Source organism: Sarcophilus harrisii, chromosome 1 (assembly GCF_902635505.1).
Source record: "Sarcophilus harrisii chromosome 1, mSarHar1.11, whole genome shotgun sequence".
NCBI lineage: Eukaryota > Metazoa > Chordata > Mammalia > Dasyuromorphia > Dasyuridae > Sarcophilus > Sarcophilus harrisii.
Genome location: NC_045426.1, coordinates 686536167 through 686555461, shown reverse-complemented (window position 1 = coordinate 686555461; position 19295 = coordinate 686536167). Strand labels below are relative to the sequence as shown.

Here is a 19295-nt window from a genome sequence, read left to right as displayed (position 1 = left end):
CTGACTTTGGGTCCCGTCTCTCCTGGGATGAGACTTTTCATCCTTACTTACCTTCACGTCCGTGACCATTTAACCTCCATGGGCCTCTGTTACCTCTGTACACAAACAGACTTCTGGTGCCGTGACTAGGTGGGCTCTGGAAGCCCCTGGAGGCTCCTAGGCCTTCTCACACATCACATTGAAAGCCAGTTCTGATGCTTCCTTAGGCAAAAGAAACTGTGATCAACCACTCACAGCCTCAGTTTCTCCATCTGCACAATGAAGAAATGAGAATTGGTGGCTCTTCCTATAGGCCTAAATCTTATGGTTCTATTGCAGATAGGGCTTCATTCTTCTACAAGTGAGCAATAAGCTACGTTCCAGGGCTGATACTACTTCTCCTGAATCATCCTGTCCTGGAGAAATAATTTTCTGGCAGAGAGCAGATCAGGAAATTTTGAATGTGTCGACATTATTCTATAACTACAGCAAGGTTTTTTGACAGGTTGCACCCACCTGAAATTCCCTTCTCACTCTCTGAAAATCAGAGAAGTTTGAGTGATTCATCTCTCTTTGATCTGCTTTTAGTAGATTATTTTATTAAATTCAATTCTCTGAGGCCCTCACCAGGCTTTTAACAGTTCAGGTCTTTTGTGGACCTTAGAAGTGTCTACAAAGTAACTGTGTTTTTCTTTTAGGGGCTTAAATTGTATATTTATTTTTGTACTGATAAGTATTGCAGAATTTTCATGGGCGGCTTCTTTGACTTGCAACCCCTAACTTTTCTCCTGTAGACGTTCAACAAGATTGTGGGCAGATTTAGCCAGTCCGTCTTTCATTTTGCGGCCAGACAGATTTTGACCGCCACGCTGGAAGGGAAGCTGGTGGTCTGGGACCTTCACCCCCCACCTCGATCTTATACTTCCTTAGAGGTGCTTCATATCAAGGCCTGTAAACTGCTGCATCTGCAGAAGGATGGTCTTACCGTCTTAACTACTGTGGACAGGTAAGGCGTGCAGCCCAGCCCTGGGACTGACCGCAGAGGCAGTTGTTCCAGCTTCCAACTGATGTTTCGTTCCCTTGGCAGCTCCACTGAGGCTCTTTGTTTTTAATATATGGGTGATAGCTAAAAAGATGATAAAAGAAATAAAGGGGTTGTGGTCTTTATTTAACACACCGTTAAGTGCTTATTACACACCTGCTTTATGTCAGATAATAAGTGGCCTTGTTCTTGCCTTAAAAGAGGGAGGATGATGAGAATCTAACATACCTAGAAAAGTATAATCTACTAATAATTACTCCTGTCTGCAAGGGTTTTGAGATTTGAGACAAAGCAACCAAATCAAAAGGTAAAGTACAATTGTTTCCCTTGCAGCTCTATTAACCTTGGTATGTATCTTCAAAAACAAAAACAAAAACAAACAATAGCTGTGGCTTTGCAATTTATCCTTTTATAGGTTCTGAATTCATTCAGGGTTGGAGTGAAGGTGGAGTCCCTCCACCCTCTCCTACCCCCAGCCCAGCAGTGGAAGCTTCCTAACTTAAGCCTCCCAGAACTCTCTGTTCCCTTTGGAGATGGCTCTCATTGCTGGGAAGTTCTTCCTGACATTGGGGCTAAGTCTGTCTTTTCAGATGGCCTGTGTTATTCCTTGTTGCTGTTGCTTTCTCTTAAGTTCATACCAACTTCATCATTTTAGTTCCTTCCACTTAGTTTCTTGATGGATACATACATACACTCTCTCTCTCTCTCTCTCTCTCTCTCTCTCTCTCTCTCTCTCTCTCTCTGTTTCTCTCTGTTTCTCTCTCTCTCTCTGTTTCTCTCTGTCTCTCTCTCTCTCTCTGTTTATCTCTGTCTCTCTCTGTCTCTGTCTCTTTCTCTCTCTGTCTCTCCAAGAGAGAGCAATGTTAGACCCCTGGGGCACCAAGCTGATGCTTTTGACCAATCTCAGGGCACGGCTTAGCACGGAAACAAACACTTGCCTTGGTTCTGTGTTCTGGGGCGGCTCTCTCATGTGGGAAATGGGAAACATGGAGGGAGGAAGCCGCGGGATTGACACATGGCCTTGTGTTTTCCAGGTTCTTCGTAACCGGTGATGTCAAAGGTCACATCAAGTTCTATGATAGCAAACTGTCCCTGGTTAACTGGTACAGCCAGTTGAAGCTGAGCCCCATCATAATGCTGTCCTTTTCTAAGGACCCCCTCCTTGTTGCGAGCAACAAATCGAGCTTCCTCTCAGACTGCACCCTTCCTGGAGACCCTTTCATGGTGAGGTGAGTCAGGCGGGCTCTGCCCAGGGGACTTAGAAGCCAGAAACCCCTCACCTGGACCCTCAGAGCACACCGACCGTTGTGGACAGATGTGTTTCCTCCGTGGCGACTCCTCAGATTCAGAGGGGGTCTCTCCCTGGAAGGCCTGCCTGCTCCCAGAGATCAGGCCTTGTTTGATTTCTTTGGGTAGGAAAGCCACTCACTGGCCTGCAAAGGAGTCCCTTCGCTGATAACTTTATTGCTAATGAATAAGCAATAATATTCAGTAATGAATAACCTAATGAATAAGGTTTCAAATACTCGATAAACCTGAAAGATTTTTCAGAAACTTGATAGATTTTTTTTTTTTAAAGAATTGTCTGAATTTATCTGAAATCGGGAAGCTCCTCCCCTTGGCGCTCCCCTCCCTGTTGAGTTTGGTTTCCCTCCTGTGCTGTTCTAGCTCCTTTCTTCTTCTCTCAGCTCATCCTAGCTGCTGCATTTAAAGATGTTTGATAATTAATAGCCATAAATTTTCAAGACCAAATTGTCAAATGAGGCTGTTTAATTACCCCTACAACATTTACAGGCACATCTGCATATGTGCACAGAACTCTGCATTTGCATACACAAATGAATATTTGCATGTGCAGATTAGCTAATTGTACAATGGCTGTCCATCTGCATACCTAATGACTCAATTTGCATGTTGAAAAGTAGGCTTTTTCACTTGCAAATGGTGCTGTTGGATATTGATGGTGTATTTTTGGAGATGGAAGGTTAATAATGTCACAAAATTACAGACACAGAGTGGTTTCATGTGCAATTAGGAGCTGAATGGCTGTTGTGGCCCAGCTCCCCACAAACGCTGACATGGCCTGGTCTCTCCTTGGCAAACAGAAATTTTATCATCGGCACATCGAATGCCAGAGTGTACCATTTCACAGCAGATGGGAACAAACTGGAGAAAGTCTTGATCGAGCCCAGGGAAGCCATTCACGCCATTGCTTGCCATCCTTACAAGCCCCTTATTGCTATTGGGAGTATGTGTGGGCTGCTCAAAATGTGGAATTACCGCAAGAAGATGTACGTGGTGAGCAGGATCTTCGACGAAGGGCTGGGCGTCCAGTGCCTGACCTTCAACCCTGAAGGTATTTATCTCCCCTTGGATGGGCCTTCCCAGGCCCCAGCCCGTCTTCCTGAGCCCTTGTCCTCTGGCCTGTGTTGTCAGGGTACCTTCTGGGGGCCGGCTTCAATGACGGGGCGGTTTACATCATGGACGCCGTGTCCCTGAAAAACGAGATTTCCGAGCCTTTCAGATATTCCAGAGACACCGTGACCCTCATCAGCTTCTCCCACGACTCCCAATACCTGGCAACTGCGGTAAGTACGTCCCCCGAGAAGGACCCAAGGGCATCTGGGCAGCTGCCTCCTTGTCAGCCCCATATGGGGGTCCTGCCGTGTTTGGCTCTCGTCAAGGACCCTGCACTAAGGGACCTGTTCACTTGAGCCCTAGTTTTCTCCTAACGCACAGCGCCCGCTGCGTCACTCCCTTGCTCAAGAAGCTGCAGGGCCTCCCCGTTGCCTCTCTCAAGGTCCTTCTGCCCGTACTTGGCTCTGGTCTGTGTTTCTGGCAATTTGGCCTGCTTCCCTGTTAAGATTGGACTTAGGATCAGGGAGACCCAAGTTCAAGTCCCGCCCCAGACAGAGTAGCTTTGTGAAGTCTCTTAAATCTCTGTTTTCTCATCTGTAAAATAGAGATAACAGTATTGTCAGCTTTCCCAGGTGGTTGGAGGATGGCCGAGAAGGCCACAGATGCACTGAAACACACACCTTCCTCTCTCTCACCTCGAGTTTAAGAACCTGATTCCCCCTCCAGCTACTAAGGATTTTTTTTTTTTTTAAACTTTTGTATGCACTTTGCTCTGTCTCTGTCCCTCCATTCTGTCCCTCAGGGGAATATGGGCTCCTTCAGGGCAGGGGCCGTTTTGTCTTATCTTTTCTCCCTTAGCACTGGGCACAATGACCAGCTTAAAGTATGGGCTTAATAAATGCTCGTATGTTGGTCCTTTGCCAAAGATTTTTTATTAACTGTACTGAGACTGATGAAAGTAAATGGAAATTCACTGGTAAAACATCCTAAAGGGGGGATAATGATGAAGTCTATATTTTGGGGTTCCCTTCAGTCAGGAAACTAAATGATGAGATTAGATTCAGGGAACCAGATGAGGAGATTAGGGTTCCTGGTGGTCAGGGAGTAAAATGGTGAGATTAGTGGCAGGTTCGGGGTTCAGGGAACCAAATGAAGAGGTTTGGCTCCCCTAAATCCCCGTTAGGATCGGCACAAGGTAGAGAGTTGTTGGAACCTCCTTCTGGCGGTCCTTTGTAAAGGAATTTACAAACTCAAAAAGCTGAATTGGTAAAAAGACGTTTATTATTGGCTCTAGGAAGTCAGCCTTTGCTATGCATGAATAGAAAGGCAGAATCCTTAGTGGCAAGGTCCCAAAAGGAGAGTAAAGTAGCGGAGAAGTCCTGGAGAAGTAAAGTTTCTAGTAAAGAGGTCCTGACAGAGAGGTATAAAGTCTTGTTAGGGATATAAGTGAGGATAAAGAGAGGGTAGCGCTGAAAGAGAATATCACTCCAGCGGGCAGAGGCTGCTGCTGTGCCGAGGAGGGCATGTTAGCTCCTCTGCAAGGACCGAGTTCCAAATTGGCTTTTTATTTACAAGCTGGGTTTTAGCTTGAGCTGGAATTGAATAGAAAATCTTAGAATTGAATGGGTGTTTCTTTAACTTAGTGGGGTTACAATCTCCAACTCTAGGGTCATAGAATGAAGCTGTCTGTCCTGAGGCGGGATCTCCACTGAGGCCAGATTCAAGGAGAATCTCTCCTTCAAGGAGTTTTAGAGAGTTTTGGGGTCCCTTCGTCACTATTAGGGCAAGAGATAGGATGAGAATTCTGGAGTTTTTAAAATGCCCCTTGGTACAAATGATGCGGGGGACCCTCCAATTTTAAGAATGATTTGTATTGTTCTGTTCTCATTTAGGATGTAAATTTTACTGTGGCCGTTTACATGATAGTGATAAAAAATGGAGAAAAGGTCTGGGAATATTTAGCAAGGCTTCATTCTCACCACAAGAAAATCCAGAGTTTGCTTTTTGGGGTTCAGGTGGACAGCTACGAGCCCAGACTTCTCAGCCTTAGCAAGGACAGATTTCTGGTAAGCCGTCATCTGTGGCCTCCTTTGGCGGAGGCTCTCCCTTTAGTTTCTCCTTGAAAGGGAGGTAACTGCTTACCCGGGGCCTAAAGTGTGGGAAGGAAAGGAACAAAGGAGAGGCCATTACGGGCTTTAGGGCCTCAGAGGCGGGCCTGTTTTACAGATGCACAGACCGAGGCCCAGGGAGCCGGCCAGCTTTGTTCAGGGTCCCATGGCAGTCAGTGGCTGAGCGGAGAATCTCCCTCAGAGCTTCTAGGCCCAAACACTGCCTTCTTTCCTCCGAGATGTTTGTGAAGAGACCTTGCCTTTGTGAATTCTGAGAAGAAGGCACGCGAAGCTCTGCCTTGGCTTCCCTGCCTCGCCAGTGGCGGGGATTCTGGCCCAGCGCCTTCCCTCCATCGATCCCGGGGGGCTGGAGCTGGTTTGGACCTTTTATTTGCACGTGGTCTTCCCCATTCGATCACCAGCCCCTGCTGTATCCCTGGCCCTCAGCCCAGAGCCTGCCTCACAGCCGGTGGAAGGGGCGAGGCTGGTGCTACCCCTCCCATAGTAAGTGGGGACAGCTTATTCACAGTGGTCACCGAGACCTTGATGTTTGAAGTGACACAAAAGGGACTGAGCAGGAGGAGAGGAGGCTTCAGGCCTCCCCTCCTGGTAGCTGTGGGACGGGAGCTTTCTGAGCCTCAGTTTCTCCACCTCTAGAGTGGGCATATTACCTAGAGTGGTTGCCTCCCAGGATTATTGTGAAGATCAAAGAAGGTAGTGCATGCAAGGCCCTTTGTAAACCTTTAAGTGCTGTGTAAATGTCCAATTATTCTTCCTGTACCACCCCCCAGGTGACTCAGCAGTTTGAGGGCTCCATGACCCGGATTTAAATCCAGCCTCATCTGTGTAATGGGCTTCCTAGGAGCACCCATCTCCCAGAGTTGGTGTGAGCATCAAATAAGATAATAGCTGTTAAAAAAAAACAACAACAAAAAACAAAAACAGTTCTTAGTGCAGTTCCTGGCACTCATCCAGCGATTCGTTAATTAATGCTGGTTTGCTTCCCCTTCAGCACCGAGGGTCCAGACAAGGTGGGCATCTAGCTACGGGGCAGGAGCAGCCAAAGAGTCTTTACTGTGACCCTTCTTAGGAATTTTTAAGTTCTTCCACCTTGAATGGCAAAAAGGAAACAGAGCGAAGCAAAATGGGATCCAGGGAAGAAGGCTGGGATAGCAGGCGGCCATGGGGTGCCCCCCTGCTGGGCGGCTGTTCTTCTTGCCTGACACTGGGGCTGCTGCTTCCTTCGCAGATAGAGTACGACCTCCTCAACAGCGGCAAGGACCACCTGGAGGTCCTGGACATCCACCGCACGGAGCAGGAGGCCATCCCCAAGTGCATGGTGTGGTACCCTCCCATCACCAGAGAGTCCTTCTTGCTCGTCTGCAATAGCGTGTACAAAGTGAAGCTGTTCAACTCCATCACCAAGATGTGCAGGTAACCCGAGGGTCCCACCCGTGGGCTTCCTTCCAGTCCCAGCTCCTGTGGAGGCGGGCTCTTCCTCCTGCAACTGCTGAGGGGGAGCACATGGGGACCTAACAAACAGGGAGGAGGAAAAGAGGTCCTCCAAGAAGGAGGTGCTCCTCCCTGGAGGCTCTTGCTTTTAACCTGGGAAGAACCTTTTTTTTAGTTGATTTATTTATTTTTAATACATCTTGTTTTATAAATTATGTTGGGAGAGAAAAATCAGAGCAAAAGGGAAAAACCATGGGAGAGATTAAAAAAAACAACCAGGGGAGCTGGGTGGTGCAGTGGGTAGAGTACCAGCTCTGAAGTCAGGAGAACCTGAGTTTAAATCCGACTCAGACACTGAATACTTCCTGGCTGTGTGACCCTGGGCAAGTCACTGAACACCAATTGTCTCAGCAAAAAAAAAAAAGTGACCATAGCATGTGCTGATTTCTATTCAGTCTCCTTAGTTCTTCTCTGGTTGCAGACGGCATTTTCTGTCCAAAGTCTATTGGGATTGCTCTGGATCACTGAACCACTGAGAGGAACGGAGTCTTTCATAGTTGATGATCACAATAGTTGCTGTTATTGTGTGCGACGTACTCCTGGTTCTGCTCGTTTGGCTCAGCATCAGTTCATGTGAATCTTTCCAGGGCTCAGCTTGTTCATCATTTTTTACAGAACAATGATATTCCCTCGCCTTCATGGGTCACATGTAGCAGCCATCCCCCAGATGTTGGGCAGCCACTCAGTTCCCAATTCTTTGCCATCACAAAAAGAGCTGCTACAAACGTTCTTGCACACGCGGGTCCCTTTCCCTCCATTATGGTTTCCTTGGGATACAGACCCAGTCATGGCCCTGCTGGGTCAAAGGGTATGTGCTGTTTATAGCTGGGCCCAGTTCCAGATTGCTTGGACCAGATTGGCTGGATCAGTTCACAACTCCACCAACAATGCATCAGTGTCAACTTGGGAAGACCTTCAGGGTAGCTGAGGTCACAGGGGCCAGAGAAAGGGCCCACCTGAACACTGATGCTGGGTTGGCTGGGGACTTCCAGGGGTCCCCAGGCTGCTGGGGGTTGGGTTCTCCACTGCAATGAGAGCGGGCTGAGGCCCTTGGGAAGAGAATGGGGTAATGGCAGCCATGCTGAACGTGGTCTGGCTTTGGGGAGCTGCCGTGAACATCGCTGCTGCAGAACCAGAAGGAGCAGATGCCCTTCCTTAACAGAGGTGACAAAGCCAGTTCTGGCCAGCCAGGACGTGCTCCTGGGCAGAGGCTGCGCTGAGTGCCGAGCCCAGTCTGCCAGCTCCCTCTGTCACGAGGCCCACCAGCCGAGACAAGGTGATAGGCCGGGGATCCGGGGGGCAGGACTGGTCTGTCAGTGAAGGTGATCTGTGCCTTGGCTGTGGGGAGTCCCTGTCCCCGTGCAGCCCCCAGCCTCTCCCTCAGCCTCTGGGGGCCTACTGCCCCCCAGGATGGCTCACAGAACTCCCCAGGGTGAAAACACATCCAAATGGGCTTTCATGGCAGCAGTTGGAGTTCAGGTGGGGGAAGGGAAACCATTTTAAGGGCAAAGACTAGAGAGAAACCTACCGCAGTGTTCCCCTCAGTCAGTCATTTAGGGAACGCCTGTGGGGGGCCGGGCACTGGCAGCAAACCCGAGATGGACCCTGGCAAGCCCTGGGCCTTGGGCACTTTGCTGCTCTTGCTGCTGAACCCACTGAGGGGCTGTTTGCCTCCCATGTCCGCTGATGGCAGATGGGAAACGCAGGGGCAGAGGCTTGGGAGTGAGAGAGCGTTTCAGAACAACCCGAGGGTGACCTCTGACCTTGGAGCCCAGAGACTTTCCAAAACTTGGTGACTTTCAGCATTAGGACTTAGAGAGCCGTAGGACCCGGCGCTCTCTCCACAACTGCTTAAGGTCACTTGGCGGGCGCTTTTTGGAGTGTGAGCAGGCAGTTTCCCTGCACTTCTGGTGCTTTCAGAAATCACGTCTCAGATGGGCTGGTAACCTTAGTGCAGTCAGCAGTGCCAGCCTCTGGGAAGGAAGTGCCTGCTAAGGTTGCTGGATGCTCCCTTTAGGTCCCTCTGGGCCATAACCATCGCCTTTGCGCCTTCCCTCGTGCTTCTGAATAAAAGAGTGTCATGGCTCTGGCAAGGGAAGAGGGGACTACAGCAGTTTCACTTGGCCCCATTTCCCAGGATCCAGGTTCACCTGTCGCGTCAGACTATGCAGAGCAGTGGAGACCGGCCCGGCCCAGCCCGGACACTGACTGCTCGGGCTCAAGGGCTTTCCCCCGAGGCTGCTCACCTGAAATGGGCCTTGCTGTTCCTTTGTCCTGGGGCATTGTGCCCATCTCTCTCAGTCACCCCGGGGGGAAGCCCGAGTCCCCGACTACTTCTTTGCACAGAGATTTCTCTGCAGCGTTTGCCCTTGGAGCTGCCCCCACACCCGGCCCGCCTCCTCTGAAGTGGTCCTCAGTGTCGTGGATGGCGTTCCGGGCTTGGGCGCTGTGCCTTCCAAAAGCTTTGTACCTAAAATCCCCCCCACTCGGACTGTGCATGCTTAGGTTTGATCTCTGAAACAAGAGCAGACAGACTAGTTTTTGTTTGTTTTTGTCCCTCCAGAAAGACTCTGATTGGGCCGACTTATGGGTCACCCATCAAGCAAGTCCTGGTCCTCCCAGAGGCCTCCTCAAAAGGCTCACAGAGACGATACTTGGCGTTTGTGAACAAAGACAAGGTAGGGTGTCTGAGACTCCTTGGAAGGTTGGGGCCGGCTGTCTGGGGCCCAGGCTTGCCATGGAAGGGCAGCCAGAGGCCTCTGGGCTGTTGGGCTCAGGGAGCCCAGGGACCTCTGCGTGGTGGGGTGTTCTTCCAGTTTGGAATAGTCCTTAGCCATGGCAGGTAGAGCGCCACCGCATCGGACAAGCTGGTGGAGACTTTGGCCACTGACTGGGACGCCCTGGGGTCTGGCTTGGGTTTGGAGTGTCCATGTGGCAGCTGGTAGGGGAGGGTCGGCCGGCCGCTCGGTGGTCCTTGTGGGGAAGGGCTGGCGGACCCCTGTTCCAGCCCCTTCACACCTCTCACCAGGTCGGACTTCAGATCTTGCCAGTTGATGGCAACCCCCACAAGACAGCCGCCATCATTTGCCACCCCAGTGGAGTGTCCAGCATGGCTGTTTCTTATGACGGCACCCACGTCTTCACCGCAGGAGGAGAAGACCACAGCGTGTTACAGTGGGAGATTAATTTAAGGTAAGGGATGGTGACAGAGAACCCTCCCCGGGAGACATGGGATAACTTTCTGATGTCACCTGCCCCCTGGGAGACCCTGTTTATCCAGCAAGCTGCCGTTTCTCATTCGAGGTGGGCATGAGGCTTTACCCATGTCCTATTCTAAACATACATTGATACAGAGCCCGGCTGGGTGGCTGCTTCCTCCAGGTAACTGCTTCTTTTTAGCGGCCCCAGAATCTGAGTGGCCACCTAGTCCAGCGCAAACCCCTAGATGTGACAGAAAGGGAAGGTTTGCTCCTCTTCTCTTTCGCAGGACACGCATTTGTGGGGACAAAAGTCCACATCTGTATCACTTTAAGGAAAGGGTTCCTTCTTTTAAAAGAGATTTTTATGGATAAACTCCCCCTTGCCTGTTTCTCCCTGAATCTCTCTCTCTCTCACACATCCTCCCCTTATTTCTAGACCCTGATCCATTATGATAACCAGTATTTATATAATGCTTTAAGGTTTGCAAAGCACTTCCCATGTGTTAACTCATTTGATCTTACAACAGCCTGGTGAGGGAGGTGCTACTATTATCTCCAGTTTTAGAGTGTATGTGACTTGTGCAGAACCTCACGGCTGGCACGTGTCTGAGGCAGGATTTGAACTCAAGGTTCTCACTCCAGGTTCTGGACTATCCACTGCGTCATCTAGGGGCCCATAGAACAAAGAATTTTTTTTCCTCAATAGTATTTTATTTTACCAATTACATGGAAAGATAGTTTTCAACATTCCTTTTTCTAAGTTCCAAATTTTTTTCCTCCTTCCCTTATTAATCTCCCTATTATCCCAAGATAGCGAGCACTCTCGACTATACATGTAAATCCTTTTTAAACACATTTCCATATTTGTCACATTGTAAAAGAAAAATCAGAAGAAAAGGGAAAAAATTGTGAGAAAGAAAAAGCAAACAAATAAAAAAAAAAGGTGAAAACAGTATGTTTCGATCTGCCTTCACACTGTAATTCTCTATCGGATGCTGCTGGCATTTCCCATCTCAAGCCTATTGGAGTGGTTTGGAATCGCTCAGTTGCTGAGAAGAGCTAGCATAGCTGATCACCACTCAGTCTTGCTGTTACGGAGAACTTTTTTTAAGGAAAGAAAAAGAAGAAGAAAATCAGTCCCCCAATCACTGCCTCGAACTAGTCTGGCGTTACCTGGAGTTCCGCACCTGTGACCCCTGCCCTGTGCCAAGGAGCAGAGGGAGACATCCTCCCATCTCTCTCCAGGCCAGGCTTGTCCCCAGTAGTTCCCCATCATTCAGCTGGAGTGGTTTGGTGGCCATTCCTTAGAGCCACCCTCTTGTCGTCACTGTATCTCTTGTTTTTCTGACTCAGTTCATGCAAGTCTTTCCATGTTTTCCTGTATTTGTCCTGCTGCTTGTTTCTTACCACACGATATTTCATTACATTCACGTTCCATCAAAAAAATCTACTCAGTTTCCAGTTTGTTGCTACCCCAAAAGGTTGGCTACAGATATTTCATCATGTCATCAGTGATTTTCACGGGGTGTACGTCTAACAACAGAACCTCAGGGTCACTCTTTCCAGAACAGTCGGGCCGATTCACAGCTTCTTCCACAAGGCATCTGTGTGGTGGAGTTTTCACACCTTTTCCAACATCGACTCTTCCCACCATTTGTCATCTTGGCCAGTTTGCTGGATGTGAGGGAAATCTTACAGTTGCCTTCATTTGCATTTCTCTTCTCATCAGCTATTTAGAGCACCCTTTATTCTATTTATTAATAACTTGCCATTCTTTTGGGAACTGTTTGTTCACATCCTTTGACCATATTTCATCTTTTATTCTAGGGATTAAATGTAAATAATTTAAGTTGTCACATCCACAGAAGGCAGGAAGAGAGGTTGGAGGGGTGGGGCATGAGAGCAAGCTGCAGTATGCTGTGGAGGACCAGTGGTGTGGGGGCCATCATCGGAGAGACATGTCACGGGCAAGGGGCTGCCTACCATAGGACAAGAGTGAGGACTCCCTCTACTACATTTTAAGTCTCTAAATCAGGAGTCCTCAAACTTTTTAAATAGGGGGCCAGTTCACTGTCCCTCAGACTGTTGGAGGGCCAGACTATAGTAAAAACAAAAATTTTGTTTTGTGGGCCTTTAAATAAAGAAACTTCATAGCCCTGAGTGAGGGGGATAAATGTCTTCAGCTACTGCATCTGGCCCGCAGGCCGTAATTTGAGGACCCCTGCTTTAAATGCTCTTCCCCCTGTGAGAGGGAGAGCTCCAGCCATTCTTTGTAATGAGAACAGAAGAACAACCAACAAAGCGTTTAGAGACAATGTTGAGGGTGGGGAGGGACCCCAAAAGTTTGGGGTCGCAGACCGGTGTCACAAAAGAATTTTCAGGCTTGAACCCATTTCCTGGTCAAGGGGAAAAATTTTTATTGTAATTGTAATTGTTACATCATTATAAGCGGGCTAAGATCCAAAAGACATGAGCAAAGTGCTGAGAGAGGAGACCCTTTATCCAGCTTTCTGTCCTTGACATGCTAATTCTGTGGCCCAGAGAAGTGGTCAGGACTTTGGTTCTCACTGACCAGATTATCAGCAGTGAATTGGGGCAGGGTCTATTCAGAACCACACAAATGGTTGTTCTTAGATTGGGAGTGGGGGAAGTCTCTGGGGCAGACTCCAAAGCCAGAAGCTTTAGGGTCACTGATTTATGTTACAACAGAAGCTCTCTAAGGTTGTTGCTGTCTCCCCTAGAAGCTATATTACATCAAAATGATATTTCTGATCCGTGACATAAATCTTGTGAGTAAGTCCACGTAAACCTAGAACCTGCTTGGAAGAGGGTAATACCTCATCAGCCTTTGCTGTGTCTCAGTGCCTCACCCAGTGCACTTACTGTAAGGGAAAGGGAATGAACATTTGGTAAGCACCTACTGTATGCTGTGCCCCTTCTATATATGATCTTATTTGGTCTCATTAATTAATACCTGGATACATGATGGAGGAATGGATGGAGAGAAGCAATTTTAGGGAAAGAGCATGGGATTCATAATCAGAAGAATGAGATTCAAATCCCAACTCCAATTCTTTTTCTGGTTTCCTTAGGGAAATCCCTTCCTCTCTTTGGGCCCTAGCTTCTTCATATGTAAAATGACTAGATTGACCTAGATCAGAATCTCTTTATTTCTCATCCAAGTCCTACCTTTCATCTCCCAATTTAGGCCGGCTTTCAGCCTGGTCACTCAGCTGAAACTGCTCCCCAAAGTTATCAAAGCTCTCTTAGGGGCCAAATCTAATGACCTCTTCTGCAGCCTTTGAAACTGTCGATAACTTTCTTTTCTTTCTTTCCACCTTCTTATTAAAGCTTTTTTATTTTTAAAACATATGCACGCATAATTTTTCAACATTAACTCTTGCAAAACCTTGTGTTCCAATTTTTCCTCCTCTTCTCCTAACCCCTCCCGTAAGTAGCATGAAGTCCAGTATATGTTAAACATGGTAGAAATATATGTTAAATCCAACATATGCATATATATATATTTATACAGTTATCTTGCTGCACAAGAAGAATCAAATCGATCACTTTTTTTTTCTTGAAAACTCTCTTCTCTAGGTTTGTGGGACACTGTTCCCTCCAGTTCTCCCACCTGTCTGACTTCTTCAGTCTTTTAAAATATGTCTGTATTCACAACCCACTCACTGTGTCACCCAAGACTGTGTATTGGAACCCTCTTTTCTTCCTCCATATTTATCTCTGTTGACGATCTCATCAGCTGCTATGGATTCTAACATAGTCTCTGTGGATTTGAATCTCCCAGTGGTCATCCAGCCCTAACCTCTCTCCTGACCTCACATCTGATCTCACATCATCAACTGTTTATTTGCTATCTTGGACTGGATATCCCATAAACATTTTAAACCCAATATGCATGAAACAGAACTCATTGTCTTAAGCCCCAAGCCCTCCTCGCTCCCTTATTATCAAAGGCTTCCCCATCCTCCTGGTTACCCAGACTTGAAACCTCAGGGTCATCCACAGCTCCTCACTCAGATTCATCCCATATTTCCAATCTTTGCTGAATCTTAACGTTTCTACTTCTGTCTCTCCCACACATCTCTTTCTCTCCACTTGTAGTCCCATATCCCTGGGCTATAAAAATAATCTTCTTAAGGGTCTTTGCACGCTGACCCATCTTCCACTCAGAAGCCAAAGTTTATTGACTACTATAAACTCTGTTGGCTCCTTATTGCCTCCAGGATCAAATCTAAAATCTACTTGACTTTTAAGGCCCTTCTAATCTTTTTTTATCCTACCTTTCTTACTCCCCACTACAACATCCAGTGCCATCCAACAACACTCGCTTTCTTGCTGTTTCTTGTACACAATACTGTCCCCTTTTCGCTAGCTGTCCCCCTTCTTTGAAATGCTCATCTTCATCCCCTCTTCCTCCTGGCTTCCTTCTAGATTCAGCTCAAATTCCTTCTTGAAAGGCCTTTCCTGATCTTCCCAATTGTCAGTGACTTCCCTCTGAGATTTCCTCCCATTTATTTCCATTGTAAATATCTTATAGTTGTTTGCATGTTTACTCCCCAATTTTGTTGTAAGCACCTTAAAAGCAGGGTCCTATTTTTGTCTATCTTTGAATTCTTAAAATAATACTGTGCCTATCACATAGTAAATATTTAGTAATTTTTGATGATGATATCTTAATAGAATGGGTTTCTTTTGCAATCCTGTGTATGTTATTTTATGTGTTTAAGAACATGACTCCGAGAAGTGGTCCATGTTCACCAGATTGATTGTCAAAGTGGTCCAGGAAGCAAAAAACTTTAAGAAACTCTGACCCAGATGATTGCTAAGAGCACTTCTGGTTGTAAGTCCAGTGATACGGTGGGAAAGTCTCAGAGAAAAATCTTCAGAATAATAGCTGTTTTCCTTTCCCCAGAAATGGGGCCTGTTTAAAATTGGAGCTCTGTAAGCTCTAGCAGGAACAGGAGCACAATTCACCACTCCACCTCATTACCAAGGGCCAGAGAGGCAAAGTAAGTGTGAAGAAGTAAAACTATTGATGTACATCTCTTCACAGTGATTGGAGAAGATCCCAGAAGAATGAAAGCTTAGTTTAATTTGATTTGTGTGACAGAGGTCCTTCATTAATTAACTAGCACTTGTAAGTAGCTTTGGCCTTTTAATAACATTCAGCAATTGAGTAGGAAAAAGGCCGTAAGAAATCCAAAACAATCAAACCAACCTTTTTAGGTCAAAATCAACAGGCTGTAAACTGAAAAGGAAGAGGAAATTTAAAAATAACTGCCTGCAGATAGCCAGCAAGCAGAAGGATAGCAGTGGGAACAGCCAGAAATGTACAGGGAAAACCCAAGAGAAGAACCAGAGCTCAACTGTACGAAGGATGGGCAAAGACCAAGAGGAAGCCAAAGTAGAACGGGGCGCCTAACCTCATATAGACTGGAGAGCAGGGTGATGGGCTCGCAGTAGGTTGTTGCTCTGCAAGGGGGAGCAGCTGAAAGGAGCAGAACAGGGAAAGGCAGAAGCTGGAGAGCACTGCAGCTGGGGATGTGCCGGAATCAGGGGGAAAAGGGCAGGAGCTGGGGAGCACTGCAGCTGGGGATGTGCCAGAGTCCCGGGGGAGAAGGGGAAGAGCTGGGGAGCACTGCAGCCGGGGACATGCCGGAATCCGGGGGAAGAAGGGCAGGAGCTGGGGAGCACTGCAGCTGGGGATGTGCCGGAATCAGGGGGAAAAGGGCAGGAGCTGGGGAGCACTGCAGCTGGGGATGTGCCGGAATCTGGGGGGAGAAGGGGAGGAGCTGGGGAGCATTGCAGCTGGGGATGTGCCAGAGTCCCAGGGGAGAAGGGGAAGAGCTGGGGAGCACTGCAGCCGGGGATGTGCCGGAGTCCCGGGGGAAATGGGCAGAAAGCACGTTGGTAACAATCTGGGGAAGAGGAAGCAGAAGCAGCGGTGGCTGGAGACCCCAGGAGAAACAGAGGACTTACTAGAGTTTGATGAGGTCTCTCAGTCAGTGGCCAATTAGGAAGAGCAGACTGTGTGATGATCATGGGATAGAAAGGCAAAAACGTCCCTTCCTGCCCGGGGCTTAACAGTAACAAGGAAGCTAGAGGGGAGGTTTGGGGAGAAAGAGCAGGAGTTGTGCTTTAGACCTGCGGCAGGCCAGAGGGGGGAGGGGCGGGGAGGGAGTGGTAGCAGGCTGCACTTTGTGGCTAATTGTGGCTTAAACTCGTTGGTTTGAGATCACGAGGGGAATCCAAGTCAAAGGATAAGCGGGCAGGCCCTTAGCAAGCCTGTGAATGCAGGACTGTGCCGACCCCATGGGGACAGGTACAGGTGGTCCCCTGCAGAGGGCGGCAACCCAGAAAAGGGGCGTGTGAATCTAAGGCCGCAGAGCACCAAGTACCTCCCCAAGGCGGGCTGATGGTTCTGTAGACATGTGGTGCCTTGATGGCCTCCTCACGACCGGCTGAATGTGCGGTGATAAGGTAATCGGAGGCAAGGACTGCAGGGCTGAGGGAGGGGGTCAGGCCTCTCTGCCACAGCGGCTCTGCAGGGAAGACTCCAGGCTCTGGACTCCAGGGTCCGGGATCCATCTTTGACAAGCCACGTGGCAGTTTGCCCACCTGCTTCCCTCCTCCTAAAGACACCGAGGACTTTGACTGATCCTGACTCTGGCTGATCCTGAGGCCTCCGGGGCTGAGCCCGGACATTGTAGTCCCTGACCTCAAGGGGATCACAGTCTGATGGAGACAGCGTGAAAGGCAGCCATGGGAGGTAGACTGGAACAATCAGCAGAGGGAGGGCTCTGCCTTCGGGAGGCTGGGACAGCCGGCTCGCAGAAAGGACTCTGCCCGAGACTTGGAGGAAGCCGGGAGACAGGACGAGGAGGGAGAGTGTTCCTGACCTGGGGGATGCTAGAGAAAATGCCTGGAGGCCAGAGATGGAGCGTCCCCTGGAAAGGCCGCCTGACACCCATCACGGCACGTGGAGGGGGCGAGGAACTAAAAAGCCAGCAGGCCAGGAAGGGGCTAGGGATGGCGGTTTGGGGGTCATTAGAGTTAGCTGACCAGGAGGAGGACATCAGCTTGACAGCCGAGGTGATGAGATCCTAGACCAAGATGGCGGCAGTGGCCAAGAAGAGTGTGAGAAGGGGACCAGGAGAGAGTGAAGAGGGGAGGATGGCCCCCAGGTGGGCACCTGAGTGGCTGCTGCTGATGTTCTTTCAGGAACAAGTTGGGGGAGGGGGGAGACAGGGAGTTCAGTTTTGTAAAATTTGGAGCTTATGATCTCTGCCAGCTAATACAGCTTTAAATGCCCATTGGGCGGTTGGGAGACGTGAAATGAGAAGGCAGGAGAGGGGTTAGGTTTAAACATATCTGAGAGTCATCTGTGGGAGCTGATGAGATCTCGAAGTAAAATAGAATAGAGGGAGAAGAGCAGAGGGCAGAGTCTTGTAGGATACCCACAATTAACAGACATGACCTGGATGGATAACCCAGCAAAGGAGACTGAGAATGACCTTTGGATGGGAAAAGACAGAATGAAAATGATAGGGAATTAAAACCCAAGAAAGTCAGGGGGTTGTTAGGATTCAGTTACTCTTAATGAATTCAGATCACTGACCCAAATGTATAATAATAAACCCCAAAAATATAATAGCCCAGATTGCTAGAAGACCCAGTCTATATGATAGCCAAGTTGGCATTTTCAGTGATAATATTATTTTTCCCTGAGGCAGTTGGGATTAAGTGACTTGCCCAGGGTCCCACAGCTAGGAAGTGTTAAGTGTCTGAAGTTAGATTTGAACTCAAGTCCTCCTGACTTCAGGGCTGCTGCATTATCCACTGCACCCCCAGCTGCCCCTTCAGTGAAGTTTGAAAGATGATAGAGACAAGGAGAGAAATGCCGTGGTACTGAGAAAGCAAATGTTCTGAGTTTCCAAGAAAGAGAGAAATTGGAATCTTCAAACTATAGGTTAGTGATTTTAACATCAATTACTGGCAAAATTCTAGGATGTTTCATTAAAGGGATGAACAGTGAACCTCCAGAAAAAAGAAATGGTCTCAAAGTGCCAGCAAAGTTTTGTCAAGGAAAGATCCTGCCAGATTAACCTCGTTTTCTTTTTAGACAGGGTTACTAGGCGAGCATGTCCAAGGATGGTATAATGTTAGTTCCCCTAGATTTTTTTTTTGATATATTACTAAGATCTCATACAGTCTTCTTGTGACTGAGATAGAGAAATACAGACTATATTAAGTTCACACTCCATATAATAATAGAGCTTACTAAGAGGTGGATAGAGGGGTCTGGTTGAAGGGCCAGACCCAGCAAAGATCAGTGGAGTGGATCAATGTCAGCTTAGGAGGAGGTCTCCAGTAGCAACCTCCTTTTATGCTATTTTAACATTTATATCAGTGATCTAGATGAAGGAATTATCAGACTTGCATATGACATAAATCTGGGAGGGATAGTCAACATGTTACGTGACAAAATTAGGATCCAAAAAGATTTTGACAGGCTAGAGAATTGGGCCAGATTTATCATATGAAATTGAATAAGGCTGAATGTAATGTTGGTTTTTTTCCTTAACCAGCTTCACAAACAAAAAAAGGAGTCTCAATAAAATGCATTCAATATCTGAAATAAGCTACCCAGATACACATGACTTAAAAAGCTACAACTAAAAATAATATAAATAAAATAATTTTATTTATAAAAATATGTAACAAATATGTTAATATGTAATTATATTAAATATGCAACATACAATATATTATGTATATATAAATATATAAAATATATGAAAAATAACTGGAAAGATGGGCTTTGCCAATATAGCAAAAAATAATCTCAATATCTGAGTTATACTGCAGATTTAGTGCTAAACCAATCAAATTATGAAAGGAATAGAATTAGTCAAAATAATAGCAAAACTCCTTTGGAAGACTAAAAGGTCAAGAAGATCAAGAGACATAATGAAAAAGGAGTAATAATGACAAATAAGAATTTAGAGAAACTAGGCCTGATACATTTTATTACTAGGACTACAGTACACATCGGTCTCTTCCTTATATTGAGAA

General features: G+C 47.5%; 1 protein-coding gene across 1 annotated transcript in view; it reads left to right on the top strand.

The window, feature by feature from the left end:
* Positions 1–19295, top strand: part of WDR66 (WD repeat domain 66) — a 78833-nt gene that overhangs the window by 26475 nt on the left and 33063 nt on the right. Inside the window, exons 12-19 of the mRNA XM_031948493.1 lie at positions 774–985; positions 2056–2250; positions 3127–3377; positions 3458–3609; positions 5272–5445; positions 6737–6921; positions 9563–9677; positions 10028–10191. Of these exons, the coding sequence (XP_031804353.1) occupies positions 774–985; positions 2056–2250; positions 3127–3377; positions 3458–3609; positions 5272–5445; positions 6737–6921; positions 9563–9677; positions 10028–10191 (1448 nt within the window). The remainder of the gene's footprint in view (positions 1–773; positions 986–2055; positions 2251–3126; positions 3378–3457; positions 3610–5271; positions 5446–6736; positions 6922–9562; positions 9678–10027; positions 10192–19295) is intronic.